This window comes from Anabas testudineus, chromosome 10, assembly GCF_900324465.2.
Source record: "Anabas testudineus chromosome 10, fAnaTes1.2, whole genome shotgun sequence".
NCBI lineage: Eukaryota > Metazoa > Chordata > Actinopteri > Anabantiformes > Anabantidae > Anabas > Anabas testudineus.
Window position 1 is genome coordinate 10,892,507 of NC_046619.1, and position 15,646 is coordinate 10,908,152.

Sequence of the window (15,646 nt, forward strand, 5' to 3'; positions counted from 1 at the left end):
TCTCTGCTTGTGTGTTGTTCTCTTTCTGTCTGTGGCGTTTTTAATGTTGAGATGGAACCTTACACCTGAGGAGGCAGTCCAGAGCTTGAGCACTGGCCTTGGCCCCTGACTGTGGGCATGTTTGATTTGGCCCATGCAGACGTGCAGCAGCACCTGGGTAGAAAGGCCAAGCACAACACTACTTTACAAGCCTCCAGCAAAGTCATGACGGACATCTGAAGGAGCCTCAATGAACAATCACTACCGGTCCCTGCAGGTGCATTTGCCTTGATGTTACTTTCATTTGATGCAATTGATTCAGTTACATCTTATATTTGAATACAATATGATTTACTTATTAACTTACTGTGTGTTGTACATGTCGTTACATATTAATACAGGTAATTATGTGCAGCTACAGCTAGTAAGCACAGATGGGAGCTGCTCAATGTGTGGAATGTGAGGTAGATTTATTTCCTGTGAAACAGTATGCCATTTACAAGGGTAACCTGTACAAATATCCCAGTCATCTTTACTGCAACATGACACCAAAGCTAAAGAAAATGCTCTTGTTTTTCTTGTGCTCAGTCATGTAAAGTTTATTTATTTCTCTTTCTCCAGTAATTTCACCTTAATTTTATTCTAATTCAATATATTGTGATATTTAACTGAGGAAATATTACGTCAAATTTACTTAAACCACTTGGTGGTCTCCCTGAGAATAGCGAGCTGAATCAGCCTCATATCTAGATTCAAACCAGTGGTGTAGTGTGCATGTGTGTTTAAGGGTAGAGGGGCTGTGTAAGATGAAGAAATCAAGCCTGGTGAGACCTACTGAGCACTGACGTTGAGTTTGGACTACACACTGCTTTCCTTTCCTGGTTTTGCCTGATGAATGGAGCGCTTTCAGTCGTTTTGCTCCAGCTGACCCACTGCTTACCCAATACTATACTCTAGTTTGACCCAAGGCCTTACCGCCACCTCTCTCAGATATATTCCCTGGCAGTCTGTTGTACCTAAATCCCTTTAGCTTCCTTCCAAATTAGCCAGACCAGGGGAAAAAGTTATTATCCAAAAGGGCCTGGTGGACAGGAGTGTGCCCTTTCTGGCAGCTTCGGAAAGGTTTCTCTTTTGTCCTTTTGATTGGGGAGTTTATGTCAAGAAACCAAGAGCCGCAAGAGAAACTGGTGAAATGGTAGCCAGGAAGGACAAGGAGAGGAGATTTAAGTATGAGCCAGTGGTTTATCCTTCAGTTTCTCACGTTCTCCTGTCGGCACACATTCATCACATCTGTATTCAGGGTTTGCTTTGCTAAAAGAAACTGGGTGCCACATTTCAACAGGCTTATTTCAGTTCACTTTATTCAATAAAGTGAGCTAAAACTAAACAAAATCTTGGAAAAGTTACAGCCAAGTAGAAAATAAAAAAATGGTCACTAATGGCTCAATTTAATACTGGGGGGGCCTGAGCCATTCAGATTTAAAAAAAAGAAAATAATAAAAAAAAAGAAATAAGATACTGACATAGTTGGAAAATAAAATAAACCTCTCTAAAAGGGTCTCTAAACAAATTTTACTTAATGTTATATCGTGTTTCACTGTGGAAATTCTTTATTTTCCAGAAAACATAATGCACGGGCTGTATAGTGGCCGCACGGTGGAAGTACTCCAGCTCCCATCGTGCATTGCGATGGTGCACGGAACTACATCCTGAGTTCAAAGTTGAACTTTCCAACATGCGTGTTGTAGTTGACTTACAGTAACTCTGAGCACAATGTGTCTACTTTTAATATGAGAATACTTCTGGTCGTTACTGTTCCGTGTTTGTTTGTCGGCTTCTTCGGGTGTCGGACATGTCCGCGAACGCCTCAAAGCCCGAGTTGCTCGGGCTGATTTACCGCCATTTGAAGGAGCAGGGTTTCCACTCAGCTGCGGAGGAGCTCCAGAGGTGCAGCCCCCAGGTCAGCACAGAGAAAACACGACTGTACTCATCAGACGTGACGGAGGGGTCGTGTGGGACATTTATAATAACTAATAAACGGAAATGCAAATACTACAGCTGTGTCTCAGACAATGTGTCACATTCACGTGTCTTCTTTTAGAGACTCTGTTCGCCTGCAGCTGTCTTTTAAAAAGTGTTGACACAAGCTGATCTTCAAGTCTGCTGGACTGTTCTGCAGTTTTATAACGACACTACTGAAATACTGTTTGTTTTTGTAAACAACACTACTTCAAGCGTAGTTGGGAAATGTCTCTTTAGTGTGGATGTCCCACATAGGAGCTGAGTAATTACAACAAACAGTTCACTTTAGTTTACAGTTTCCTCCAGTGGTTCAGAAACTCACACATGAGCAGAAACAAGTAGAGTGACAGTAAAGTTCACAGTAAACATTTAGATTTGTGAAATGGAGCTCGCGATGAGCTTTATCAGTAATTTTCCTGCTATGACCAAAAGTGTCTCCAGATGAAAACCCTGGTATAATAATCAGTGTTGCTCTGTATTGTTTACTGTTTATACTAAACACCTCATTTTCTTTATTTTCTGCAGGGGGGGAGCAAAATATCTGCATCACTACTGGACATCTACACCTCCTGGTTAAAGTGAGCACAACTTCTCGATCCATTTCAGAAATCAAATAAAACAGTGGGGAGCATGTGATTTCTATTGTTTCTGTTTATGACAGTGACTCAAAGAAGAAAAGACGGCGTGATTCACAGACGCACTCCAGTTCTAAAGACAAACGAAGGACTCCAGTTAAAGGTGCGCTGTCTTTTTCCCAAACAATGCAGACCTCCTCTAACCTGTGTTCAGTATGTGAAAGTTAAAGCATTCTGTGCAGAGTTAATACAAATACGTCTCTGCTGGCACCAATACAGCTCTTAGACCAGAATTTATATATATTTAAAAAAGACACCCCTTATATTTCATCTTCTGTGTTTATATTTTTTTGCATCAGCAACAAAAATCCAAACTTTGACGACGTCCAACCAGACTCCAGCTGAGGATGACAGCAGGTTTGAGAGCGGGGAGCTCAGTCAGAGTCTACTGACACAGGTGACTCAGAGAATTAAACCTTAACATCACTACTTCCGATCATAGTATGCTCTGATTCATCAATAGTTTTTTAGAAAAATGAGGGCACAATCAGCAAAGCCTCAGTCTTTGACCTTTATTATCTGATTTCGACTATACGTGCTGTCTTTTAAAATACTGATAATCTCTATTAAAATGTTTGTGGTAATAATTCAAATGCTGCAAAGACTAAAGCTGGTTTCCCCTCTCATCAGAACAAAACTCCCAAGAAGAAAAGCAGCACCACCTCTAAACAGGAAGCTCCTGTTGGTATGTCTTGACTTAGGTTGACAGCAACAATCATTCAGAGTAAAAAGAGTTCGGAGTATTTAAATTCATTATTCATTCATTCTGTAAACTCCTTATTTCCAGGAACGCCAAAGAGACAGAAGACTGTAAAAAAGACAGACACGCAAAAAAAGAAGGTGAGTTTTTATTTAGTTTTTGTTTTTTAATTATGAAAATGGATGTTTAACTTTACTATATAGGCTGTGATTTTTCTTTCTTTTCTTTCTGTCTTTTTAGTCTGTGCCAGCAAAAAGAAAAAAAGGTGAAGGTAAATCTGTAGAAAATGTCGACAAGGGGAAGAAATCAAAGATCCAAAAAAAGGACAAGCTGGTGTCTGCTGCTGGTGGAGATGGTTCAGACTCTGACAGCAGTCTGGATGTGGAGAAATGGAAGAAAAGAGTCATGCAGTTGACAGGTTGGTTGTGTGGTGTGTGTGTGTTGTGTGTGTGTGGTGTGTGTGTGTGGGTGGGTGTGGTGTGTGTGTGTGTGTGTGTGTGTGTGTGTGTGTGTGTGTGTGTGTGTGTGTGTGTTGTGGTGAGAAAAGGAATCTTGCAAATACATACTTGCATCTATTTGCAAGTATGTAAAGGATAAGCAGAGCTAAACAAACCATATTGTCCACATTAGAGAATGAAAACATTCACAATGTGGCCAGTGGAGTATTGTGTGTATGCATGTTGCTGTAATCACAAGGAGATGTTGCTGCTGAGACACTCACCTTGTGCACAACAAACCAAGCCCCACTTCCCTGGGTTGAGCTACAACTAATGTTTCCAAAAACTGACGGCTTGAACGGTTTCATAAAATATATTGTGGGGCTCCAGGTAAGAGGAAAAGTGAGTGGTGTGTGTTTTTTGGGAGGTTTTCATATTGGAAAGAGACTGGATGAAGAGCGGAGAACATTAGTGGATTGGTGTGGAAAATGCTGGAAATGGTAGAAGATGAGACAGGTGATGCGAATGAAGAGAAAGGCAGGACTCTGTTCTTTAACTTTAAAGGGAGAAGGACAGCACCACCCATGAACAACCTCACCACGGAAAACAGTGATTTCACACAAACAGAGCTGTGTGCACCTGCCATCAGTGTTTTCTTTTAGGCATTTTTGCCTCCTCCTACATGTTTGTTTAGTGTCTTCGTCATGTTTACTCTGTCCACAGATGATGACATAGCCAAGATGGAGAGCATCAATGCTCTGGACTCGTCTGCGCCGCAACCTAAGAAAAAGGCAGTCAGGAAACCCCGGGCTAGAGCACCCGCAAAGACTGTTCAAAAGGCTAATGGTACTGTTGAAAAGAACAAAAAGATGAATCAGGAAGCTGGGACAGAGACTCCTGCAAGGATTAGTAAGCCTAAGAAGAACAGTCCAAAAAAGACTCTGACCTCCTCCACCACACTGAACCAAGAGCAAAACCTCAATGCTGTAGAGGACAGACCAGCTACGTCCACTGTGTCCCCTTTGAAGCAGACACCAGGGAAAGAGAAAAGGAAAGCTGTGACGCCCAGTGAAGAAAACACAAATGAGACAACATCCGAGCCCAAGAAGAAGAAGAAAAAGAAAAAGGAGGCTAGTGAAGAAGAGGTGGGAGGGAAAGCAAATGGTGAAACTGGTGAAGACGGAAAAGAAAAAGTCAGTAAAGTAAAGAAGAACAAAGTCACAGAGCAAGAGTTATCTGATAAACCTATGGAAGAGAAGAAAAAGACGAATGGACCAAAGGGAGATAGCGGCAGGAATGAGACTGAAGAAGAAACGACTGAGCAGAACAAAAATGGGAACGCTGATAATAACAACACTTCAGAGCTAATAGTCCAAGAAAAGAAAGCCAAGAAGAAGAAGAGGGAGAAAGTGGATTGCGAGGAAAATTCAGAGCAGATATCTGAAGAAAACCAAATAAAGAAGAAGAAAAAGAAAACTGAGGGTGTTGAAAATTCAGAGGAAAAGGTTGTAGACGAGAATCAAAATTCAGAGCAGATATCTGAAGAAAACCAAGTAAAGAAGAAGAAAAAGAAAACTGAGGCTGTTGAAAATTCAGAGGAAAAGGTTGAAGACGAGAATCAAAATTCAGAACAGATATCTGAAGAAAACCAAGTAAGGAAGAAAAAGAAAAAGAAAACTGAGGGTGTTGAAAATTCAGAGGAAAAGGTTGAAGACAAGAATCAAAATTCAGAGCAGGTATTGGAAGAAAACCAGGTAAAGAAGAAGAAGAAGAAGAAAACTGAGGGTCCTGAAAATTCAGAGGAAAAGGTTGAAGACAAGAATCAAAATTCAGAGCAGGTATTGGAAGAAAACCAGGTAAAGAAGAAGAAGAAGAAGAAAACTGAGGGTCCTGAAAATTCAGAGGAAAAGGTTGAAGACAAGAATGACAATTCAGAGCAGGTATTAGAAGGTGAAGTACAAGAAAACACAGAGCAGATGGTTAAAGAAAAGAAATCAAAGAAGAAAAAGAGAGCGGCTAGTGAGGAACAGTCTGATCAGGTAGATGAAGAAAAGACAGAACAGATTGGTGAAGAAAAGAAAGTAACGAAGAAGAAAAAGGAGACTGATAACAGTGAGGAAAACTCAGAGCAAATAGTTAAAGAAAAGAAAGCAAAGAAGAAGAAGGAGAAAGAGAATCCTGATGAGGAAAATGAAGAACTGGTAGTTAAAGAAAAGAAAAATAAAAAAACGGATAAAGCCAATCATATCGAGGAGCCGTCAGAGCAGATAGGTGAAGGGAGTCAAATTACAAAAGGAGTAGAGAGCAGTGACAGAGAGGAAAAGCTAGACCAGAATATCGAAGTGAAGAAGAAGAAGAAAAAGGACTCCTCACTGAAAGACGGCTCAGCTGATTCAGAACCACTACCTCCACCCGACCCTGAGACGCCAGGTCCTCCGAAGGAGAAGAAGAAAAGTGAGTAAATAACTCTCTCTCTCAAACACTGTGACACCATACCGATTTGTTGTCTGTATTCACTTTTTCCATTGGTCCTTTTCAGAGAAATTCAAGTTGAAATCAGCCGACATCCACATGCAGGTTCTGTCCCAGACGCCTCAGTGACACTGAATCCTCCAGACACCAAGTGATAACACACGAACAGGTTTCACCAGATACATGTTACCAGTTATCATTCTTTTAACGTTATCTTATTCATTTGAATAAAGTTTCTCTGATCTCTCTCTCTCTCTCCACAGAAAAAGGCCTCCGAAAAGAGCACAGTCATGAATATGTGCGATTCTTCATCTCTGCAGAACCAAAGCATCAAGTCAATATGTTCTCTCCATCCTATCTCTAATCATATTTTAATGGTTAGAAGGATTATCTGAAGCTGTATAGAGATATTGACTTATTTTTTATTTTGGTACTCTTTTTTTATCTATTTTATGTCTTTACTTGTCGTGTGTGGCATCCTGTGTCTTTTTTAGTTACAGTTTTGTATATATATGATAATTGCCATTGTAATGGCATGAATACATAGAAGAGAAGGGATTAAAGGCCTAGGTGATTGTTTAATGAAATGGATGATCCTTCTTCAGATTGAAATTCAGGGACTGATTCTAACATTCAGTCAGTTACTAAATTTCAAATGTCTCCTTAAAGCACATTTTATTTTACTCAGGAATTTATGAAAATGAAAATCCTACACTAGCCAAGTGCTCAGAATCACTCACCATGTCTCAGATTTTTAATACTGATTGAGATCGAATAATAAAATCAAACAATGACAAGTCATTGTAATTATTAAATTTATAATTTTACTCGGTGTATGTTCAGTATTATTCCAAATGTATTGTAACCGGCACTGAAAAAAACTTTTCATATTTGTTATAAATTAATATGGAAACTTGTTTTAATAGCCTTTTTCGTGTTTGTTTGTTTATTTAGGGTGAAAGTTTTATCTTTGTGATGAGCATGTTTTTAACAAAAGTTTTGAATGTTTGAAAAAACTTTCATATATGCTTTTATTACAAATTAAACTCCATAGTTTTGTAACTATGCTTACTTAAGTGTGTTATTGTGGAAATCAGTGGGATACAGACACACATGCACCGTTCATGCTTATTACAGCGTCTCTTCCACAAGTATCCACCAGGTGGCGCTGCAGCAGCTGGAAGACGTCGGTCCGGACACAGAAGAAGAAGAAGAGTTTCCGGTCTCGGTGCCATAGCTACAGAAAACACTTGACCATGAAACAGGTCAAATAAACTCCCACAACAAACATGTGGAGGCTGAACAAAGTTCGCCACAAAGCTGGACGACAAGGCGACAGCTCGGAGGAGCTCAGATTAAAGCGACGAGAGCACGAAAAAGGCGAGTTTGTTGTAGCGTTTAATATCGTGGTCATTTGTTTTTATTTAGTTCAGCACTTACGTTAGCTAACAATTCAGTGTTATTTAGCTTATGTCAGTAAACACCGGCCCCGTACTGATGTTTGCCTTACTAACACGAACTGTTAGTTAAAGTTAATGTGGGGGGAAAAGGCAGAAACAGGCTCAGTTTATAACAAATAGAGCGATTTGGGAAGTTTACAGAACTAGTTAGCTTAGTTAACCTATGTTGCTCTGCTACAAACTACAAGAATATAATATACTACAGGCAAAGTCAGCTAACTTCAGTAACTAAAGCTAAAGCACAGTTGATCTATTGCAGCTTTGTTTCTGAACAGATCATTAATGATCCGGCTTGTTGGGTATCTCTCCATTAAACACCAGTTTGATTGGCTGGTGCCAGATGTTTTATTAAAAACAAATGACATCTGTCGATGTTCACTACTGCAGCACTGAGACAGGCCCGCAGAGACAGACAGTTGGTGAGCAAGAGGCTCCTGCTGAATGAAGATGAGGACCAGACAGAGATCATGGACATTGCATCAGGAGGACAGGTGAGACTCATGTTTTGCCAGTTGTTGAGTTGGTTGGTCAAGTAAAACTCCTCATCTGAACATGTCTCCTCATTTCCCAAGGATGTCATCAGCTTGTTCCACAAAATTCAGCACAACGGGCCAGAGCGGGAGTCCCAGCTGAAAGCTCTGAGTAAAGCTCTCCGTGACCCATCAGCACAGCTCACCTTCATTAAGTATGGTGGCTACTTTTGTTGGCGCATCAGATGAGCTTAAACAGTGTTATAGCCATTTGTATTGGTGTTAATTATATGTTTCATGGTTTCAGGTTGGAAAATAGCATGCATCTGCTGGTCGGTCTCCTCACTGGCTCTAATGCTCAGTGCCGACTGCAGGCTGTTCGGTGTCTTCATGAGCTGTCTCACTCTCCCCACACCGACATTGCCCCAGCCTGTCTACCTGCCACACCATACCTGCTCACCTACCTTTCTGGTCAGAGCACAAAGTTCACTGTGAGTACCCCTTTAAACCATGCCATGTGAAATATTATCGCCTGATAATGCAGGACATTTTAAACTTTGTGCGTGTATGTTCATGTTCACACAGGAGCTGTGTCTCTACACACTGGGTAATTTATGTCCAGACAATGATTTTGTAAAACAGAAACTTCTGGCTCAGGGAATCATACCAGCTTTGGCCAGCTGTGCGGAGGTAAATCAACATGATCCATTGGTCTTGTTGTCCATTGTAACAACATTTTACTTCTAAGAGGGGAGTCAAACCAATATTCTTATGTCTGAGTAATTCTTGATTATATTAGTTTTTTCAAGTGTCACCTGTGATAAATTTCTACTACATATGGTTAAGTGTGGAAAAGTCTATCTTGATTGTTTACGTCTGTACAGAACCAGAGACATAATCTAGCAGTCATGGAAGCTGTGGGGTTCACCCTCTCTCAGCTTCTCCAGGCCAACAATGCAGCAGAGGAAATAATCCCGTAAGTATTTTTGATAGCGCACTAGTACATCTTTCAAAAAATACTATTTGTAAGATGTTACATCCATTGTGTAACAGGGTTCCTTTCTGTCCACAGGATGGTCCTGGCCTCCAGCTTACCTTCACACTTGTTATCAGTCTTGACTCCAGACCCAAGTTTTGGCCTGGCACCTGCCATTGAGTCTGCGTGGTGCTTGCATTACCTTACATGCAGGTAAGAGCTGCGAAATATTCTGAGCAAATCTGCCTATTTACTCTCTAATTCCTCCACAAACTTTGTGATCTACTGATCTTAATGTCAATTATCTAATTTATTTATTATCTAATCTTATTTGAAGCTCTGAAGATAACAGTGAACTGTTGGCTCGTGGGGCTTTGTTGCAGTGCAGTTCTCTGCTAGTGTCACTAGGTGGTGCTGTGGCAGAAGGAAACAAAGATGAAGGCCTGGAGCTGGTAAGGAAACGAATAGACGAAATACTCATTTCATTAAGTAAATTGCTTTAGTTACTCTGTTTTTTGACTACTTTGACGGTAGAGGTTTTAGACTTTACCTCTCAAAAGCATCATATTGACCAGCTATGCTTTCCAAAACCCTACATTTTGAAAAGCATAGCTGGTCGATTACATGAGGTAATCTTATATTTTTGTGTTGTGTGTTTTTTCTAGGTTATTGAACTACATAGGTTGTAAAATTAATCTTATTATTTTTGTATTTGATTGCAACTATATGATGTTATTGTAATAATTAAAAAATAAGTGAAAATAAGTGAAATAAGTATTGAATATTTAAACTAACAATATTCATATAACTGATGTTTTTTGTTTTTTTTTTGTTTTTTTTATACGTTGTCTCCCTGTAGCTTATCTGTCCTCTGCTGCGGTGCGTGGGGAACCTCCTGTCTTCCTGCCAAGTGGAAGACCTGAGCACTCAAGTGCGTGACACCCAGCTTGTTGTTTCTCTGTGTGTGCTTCTTCAGGCCTACATACAGACTCAGCCTGCTTTGGCCAGAGAGAGCGCCTGGGTCCTCAACAACCTCACAGGTTAGAACAGTTTGCTACAGTCACCTGTGGTCTAAATTAAAAACAAAATACCTTTCTAGGTGATTTTCTTTAAATTCAAAGATTAGTCTTTTATATTCAGCAGGGTGGTGCCAAATTTAAGTTCATTTTACTGTTCATGAACTTCTGTCAAAAGTTATATAAGCCAGATGTACAGTGTATATACATCTTTCCAGAGAGTTAATTTCTGTAAATACACAAGAGTTTTTGAATTTAAGTGTAATGTGATTTGTTCCAGTACCTTTCACGTGTCTCTCTCTGTTCCAGCTCACTCCAGCACTTTCTGCTCTGCTCTGTTAACATTCAACTTGGTCTCTGGACTGATCCAGCTCCTGCCCTTCTCTCAAGGCATCAATATAATGGTCAGTACACATGGAAGCCAAACTTTGATAATTATTTGACCTATGTTGTTTTTTATTTGATTATTATTGCTTACTATCTGATAATAGTCAGTATTGTTTTGTTGCTATTCTTATGTTTGGGTGAATCAAGGACTCCTTTAGGTCCAATCACACACTCCTACAGTCTTACACCCCATCTTGCGGGCCTGTGTCTTCTTGTTGTACTCAGATCCTCAGGGTTTTAGCAAATATTGCCCACAAGAAGAAGGAGTTCTGTGTCCAGCTGGCCCAGCTTGGATTACTGTCTGCACTGTGTGCCACACTGAAAATGGCTGACCGAGAAATGGTGACCCTTAGTCTGGAAGTCCTTTTCCTGCTTGTAGTTAGCTGTCCACAGGTAAACAAGGTCTGAGAGAAACCAGATAATGATTAGCTCCTGCTACGCTGTGTTTGTAAAAACCTTTACTAGTGTTGTCTCTTAGATGATGCATTGTTCTGTCATTTTAGGTTGCAGAGGAGTTTGTGCTGCAAGGTGGAGTTTTACTGTTAGAAACCATTCAGTACAACAGTGAAGAAGAGGTGAGGCAAAGGGCAACATACCTCCTGGAGCACCACCTACTGTCCTACTGAGCATACGTCACAGTAAAGACTTCGATACACTTTTATTCCCTTTGTTGGAGCTGTTGTGTTGCAGTTAATCAGCACCATAGACCCCTGAACCAACACAAAGGCGTCACACCTGTACACATGGGATATACAGATACCACACTTTACATACAGGATGACTTGTTTACAATTGGACTTGACTCCATTTTGCAATCTGTGTTACTGCTGACATTATATTTTTTTATGTTTAAAGTTAGTTTTTTGATAACTTTAAATATGATGTATTGAGATGTGTTCACCATCGTTTATCAATGTTGTTACAGATGGTGTTTTGATAACTGTAAAAACCTTCACACAAAATTGTATTAATATATGGATTAGGTGTGACATGTTTTCTTCTGTGCCACAATCAGCATATCTATATATTTTTTTATTTACATTGAGACTTCTCACCTGACTTAATAACACCAAATGTATGAACTTTTGTGGGTGGATTTATGTGAAAACTGTGTGAAAATAATATCATCATCATGTAATATCAATCATGTAATAATATGATGGCATTAATTCATTTACACTCAAATGTTTGAATTTACACACAAATAAATTATAAATGAATAAATATCAGGACTTTTTTAAAAGTAGGATATTCTGTGGATAACAAAATTTCCTTTTTTATTGTTTGGTTTAGTTCAGTTTCTATGTTCTTTATACATTAAACACAATTTGATCAGGAAGAGAAAGACTCAGTCAGGTTCACAATGTGTATTATATTGTTGTTATTATCCCTTGTGTATTGATATTGTGATAATTTCAAGACACAAACATGTTTGTATGCTTATTTCTCTGAACCCAATACAACCATATAGAATGAGATGTTTAGTTTCATGTATTCTTGTGGTAAAAAAAAATGATAATAAAAATAGCACAGTGATTCTTTGTTTCTTCTGTTAATGTTTATCCAGAGCTGGTAAATCTGTTCATAGATCATGTTAGGGTTGGGGTTATGTATAGGGTATGTAAAGAAAAATAAGTATCGTTCTTTTATAATTGATCATGAAAATCCATCTATCCATAAAATAACTTTTTTTCAGTTTCAGTTCCACTTTTTGTCCAAACCCAACTGCATTTATATATTTCTAGGATAGGTATGTGTCTTCCTGGTAGCACAAAGGTTTCTGTTTGTGTTTAGTATCATTAGAAACCAATGCATGTTTTAAATTTCAAATCCTGTGTAATTACAGATCATCAATTCATTTCTAATTGTAATTGTTTTGATATTACTTTTTGTACAGTAATTTCAACCCGGTTTGAGACTTGTCCATTTAGTTTTTCCTGTCTCTGGATTTCCAGAGATCTGAGTATGATTGAATTTGGACTGGGTGACTGAGTTTACATTGTACTGAGGAACAGCCTCAGTCTTTGCAGTGTTCAGCTCCTCCTCTTCATGGGGGGAAAAAAAAAAGTCTCAAATTTCCTCACTTCCTCTGTCCACCCACAACATTCTCCTACCGTTATTTTTCACACTTCTCACTAAGACAAGGTGGGTCTTTTCATGTTTCCATGTATATGTCTGTGTATATTTTGAGATATTCTGCAACACAACATACAACTCTTCTGTCTCTTTTAATCTCCTGTAGACTTTAGGGATTCTTCAGCTCTGATCAGTTTTTCAGCTCTCCCCCCTAACAGCTACACACAGCACAGTTTACTGGCAATGGAGGCTGCTGAGCTAGCAACTAGAGGCTTAACAATGGGAAGACATGGCAATCACGAGGTGGACAACATGGTGCTGATGTCCAGCAAGCCTCTGCATCGCTTTGTCCAAAGAGAGCCCAAAGCTCTTGGGGTAATGCATTAAACAAATACAAGTGGATTGGCATGTGTTCCAAGTAAAGGTTACAGTTTAAAGTGCATAGAAATAGATGTACACACAGAGAACGTAGTTCTTTGGTAGGGAACGTTAAATGTTCCTTTCACACATTATTTGTCTTTCTCCTCCCAGATTGTCATTGTGGTGTTTGGTTGTGCCGAGCTACTGATGGGATTTCACCTGGCCGGTGAAAGCACAAAAACCTCTAATGGACTCTATATCCCCTTCTGGCAGGGAGCACTGGTACATCACACTTGTGTATTTAGCACTGACATGCGGAAAATGGAGAAATAGCCTATTTCTTTGGCACCATAGGTTCACTAATATATTGTACCTTATGTGTAAGTGTTTGTGCTTAGTAGTTTTCAGAAACTATGTTTATTTGTGTTCTTCAGTAGAATTAGTTGGGAAGATCAGTACAATATATTTTATATGGTAAATATGAGTCATTTAATTTTTATTTCATTCGTTTCTTGGTTGTTTGTCTATAAGTTTCTTCTCTGTGGAAACCTGTCTATCTACACTGAGGGGCATCCATCCAAGAAGATGGTCAGTATACTTAGATTGTATGTTGTAGTAGTGTTGAATTTTTCTCAATAACCTATATACCATATCATTTTGTCATCTTTCCCAGGTGACTGTGTGTTTGGCCATGTATGTGGTTTCCCTCTTAGGAATCATAGTCTCCCTCGGCTACAGGATATTCTGCTTTAACTATCTTACACGCCTTCACCAGATGGCAACCTGGAGGAATGACAACTGGGCCATTTACCAAGCAGTGAGTTACACCATATCTTTTTTTTTTACCAAATTAAAGACATGCACATATTGACACAGTATGATTAACAACCTCCTTCACTTTCTGCCTGTTTAGGATCAACTTTTTGGTATTGAAGGCGTACTGTTCACTTCCTCTCTGTGTGTGTTAGTGCTTCTGATCTTCTTGAGTTCTGTTGCACGCTTGGCACTGAAATCCACAAACACTCAGGTAAAATTTAAAAAAAAAAAGAATTTCTACAACAAACCAGTATTTGATTTCTGCACAGTATACACAAAGACATGAGATAAGTAAAAAGAAAAAACAGATGTTTGAATTATGCGTACATAATACACATTCAATAAACCTTCTGATTTATGTTCCATCCACCAGTCATATTAGGCAATTATAGCCTCTTTCCTGAAACATGATCCAACATGAATTGCATGTTCTTTCATATCAAATTAATCAGAAAAACCTCATTGAGATTGAAAATCTCCTTTTCAAAAGTGTCTTTTTGTATACTAAGTAATATTATTGCCTTCTTGTTGTCCTTTTTCCTAACCTGTTCCACCCCTCATTATCTTCAACAGGTTATTGTTCAGTGCATCGTGCCGCCAGCACAGCAGAGTGACACAACATCAAACTAAAATCTGCCTTTTCAAGGATTATTCTGCAATAACTAACACTTGTTATCGTAATATTTACCTACCCAGTGAATGTTAGCCTAACCAATGTTGCATTATTAGACTTTGAAAGGCTCAAGATCCTAAATGCTGGAGCTGGCATCTATCAACAAAGCCCCTGATTAACAGAGCTAAACAATAATGTAGTCGTGTTAATCACCCCTGGTAGAGTCAGACAGAAGAAGCTTTTTGAATCAAATATCCATTAGCTGCCTTAATTTTACAGAATTTGCAGCACTTGGACAGCTTTTGATAATCACTGCTCTGTTTAGATTTAACATTTCACTGCTTGACTTTGGAGTAATGACTTCATTTTGGACTTTGCTATGTTGCTTACGTGATCACAGAAACATCATGTTAGAAACATAGGACAGCACATACACTCATGATTAATAGAGAAATAACAGTATTTTTTTTTTATATAGATACAGTACTCTGATCGTATAAGTTGTTGACTTGATGTATATGTTTATATAGTTCTGTATGTTTATCTACTGTGAGTGACTGTGACATGAAGAGTCTTCCATCTTCTGCCTGTAAACAGTCTATAGATTGATGTGCGCAAATCTTTTTTTTTTTCAGATTTGGGCACATCAAGGATTTAGCTTATAGCAATATTTTGTCCAATGAATGTGAAGTATGTTGTCTGTTTTTTACTAAATAATAATGCATATGCACATATTATCCGTACATAATCTATTTGGTAGCCAGTACTCGTACATAAATAGGCAAGTCAGACTACACAGACAGCGCACTATAGTTGGAAAGTCTCTTTGTACCTGCAAGACCACTTTAAAAACTGGTTTAGTTAGCTTATCAAATCCCACACCCTCTAATGTCTTTAAAGCGAGATGTTTACTTTTGTTAGAGTTAAATTCCCTACTAATTCCTTTTCAATTTTCTGTCTATGTTTTTAAAAGAATAGATTACAAAGTGCTATTCAGGATCCAGTCTTGTGGTTTGAATGAGTCCATTCTCAGTATTTTGCCATGATTGTTGTGCAATCACATCAACTTTGTCCTAGTTCCATTATTAGATAGCCATTTTCTGTTTCAACAAATAAATCTGACTTCATAACAAATGGATTTTGCCTCAGGTGGAATATATCATACAATATGAATCTGTTAACTGGCCCTGCTAACAGAATTCATCATGGCTACAATTAATAGCAAAC

At 38.8% G+C, this 15,646-nt stretch overlaps 3 protein-coding genes across 6 annotated transcripts; all 3 read left to right on the forward strand.

Moving 5' to 3' along the window:
• The first annotated feature begins 1,708 nt into the window (after positions 1-1,708).
• Positions 1,709-6,414, forward strand: LOC113160713 (nucleolar and coiled-body phosphoprotein 1-like). 4 transcript variants are annotated; one of them, XM_026358107.1, is made up of 10 exons: positions 1,709-1,939; positions 2,527-2,579; positions 2,663-2,739; positions 2,936-3,033; positions 3,267-3,321; positions 3,424-3,476; positions 3,577-3,754; positions 4,497-5,377; positions 5,582-6,227; positions 6,313-6,414. In XM_026358107.1, the coding sequence occupies exons 1-10, from the start codon at positions 1,832-1,834 to the stop codon at positions 6,372-6,374; spliced, it is 2,211 nt and encodes a 736-aa protein (XP_026213892.1). In that variant the 5' UTR covers positions 1,709-1,831; the 3' UTR covers positions 6,375-6,414. The 4 variants fall into 4 exon arrangements, with proteins under 4 accessions (XP_026213892.1, XP_026213891.1, XP_026213890.1 ...); XM_026358106.1 differs by having other exon boundaries at positions 4,497-5,209; positions 5,309-6,227; XM_026358105.1 differs by having other exon boundaries at positions 4,497-5,005; positions 5,075-6,227.
• A 1,031-nt stretch (positions 6,415-7,445) lies between these two features.
• On the forward strand, positions 7,446-12,090 carry tmco6 (transmembrane and coiled-coil domains 6). The gene is made up of 12 exons (XM_026358108.1): positions 7,446-7,625; positions 8,093-8,196; positions 8,278-8,390; positions 8,483-8,666; positions 8,761-8,865; positions 9,060-9,151; positions 9,248-9,364; positions 9,489-9,603; positions 10,011-10,191; positions 10,477-10,571; positions 10,780-10,947; positions 11,058-12,090. The coding sequence occupies exons 1-12, from the start codon at positions 7,535-7,537 to the stop codon at positions 11,178-11,180; spliced, it is 1,488 nt and encodes a 495-aa protein (XP_026213893.1). The 5' UTR covers positions 7,446-7,534; the 3' UTR covers positions 11,181-12,090.
• Positions 12,091-12,639: 549 nt separating this feature from the next.
• On the forward strand, positions 12,640-15,555 carry LOC113160532. Its single transcript, XM_026357834.1, has 7 exons — positions 12,640-12,699; positions 12,797-13,005; positions 13,162-13,272; positions 13,522-13,578; positions 13,664-13,807; positions 13,904-14,017; positions 14,380-15,555. Exons 2-7 carry the CDS (start codon positions 12,874-12,876, stop codon positions 14,434-14,436), a joined length of 615 nt encoding a protein of 204 aa, XP_026213619.1. The 5' UTR covers positions 12,640-12,699; positions 12,797-12,873; the 3' UTR covers positions 14,437-15,555.
• Positions 15,556-15,646: the final 91 nt, after the last annotated feature.

Excerpts from the sequence above, each read along its gene's own strand:
- tmco6 (XM_026358108.1), top strand. The coding sequence starts at position 7,535 with ATGTGGAGGCTGAACAAAGTTCGCCACAAAGCTGGACGACAAGGCGAC. Across the intron at positions 9,365-9,488 it reads TTGCATTACCTTACATGCAG|CTCTGAAGATAACAGTGAAC; the intron begins GTAAGAGCTGCG and ends TCTTATTTGAAG. Across the intron at positions 10,192-10,476 it reads GGTCCTCAACAACCTCACAG|CTCACTCCAGCACTTTCTGC; the intron begins GTTAGAACAGTT and ends TCTCTGTTCCAG.
- LOC113160532 (XM_026357834.1), top strand. The coding sequence starts at position 12,874 with ATGGAGGCTGCTGAGCTAGCAACTAGAGGCTTAACAATGGGAAGACAT. Across the intron at positions 13,273-13,521 it reads CCTTCTGGCAGGGAGCACTG|TTTCTTCTCTGTGGAAACCT; the intron begins GTACATCACACT and ends TTTGTCTATAAG. Across the intron at positions 14,018-14,379 it reads TGAAATCCACAAACACTCAG|GTTATTGTTCAGTGCATCGT; the intron begins GTAAAATTTAAA and ends TATCTTCAACAG.
- LOC113160713 (XM_026358104.1), top strand. The coding sequence starts at position 1,832 with ATGTCCGCGAACGCCTCAAAGCCCGAGTTGCTCGGGCTGATTTACCGC. Across the intron at positions 2,580-2,662 it reads ATCTACACCTCCTGGTTAAA|TGACTCAAAGAAGAAAAGAC; the intron begins GTGAGCACAACT and ends TGTTTATGACAG. Across the intron at positions 2,740-2,935 it reads ACGAAGGACTCCAGTTAAAG|CAACAAAAATCCAAACTTTG; the intron begins GTGCGCTGTCTT and ends TTTTTGCATCAG.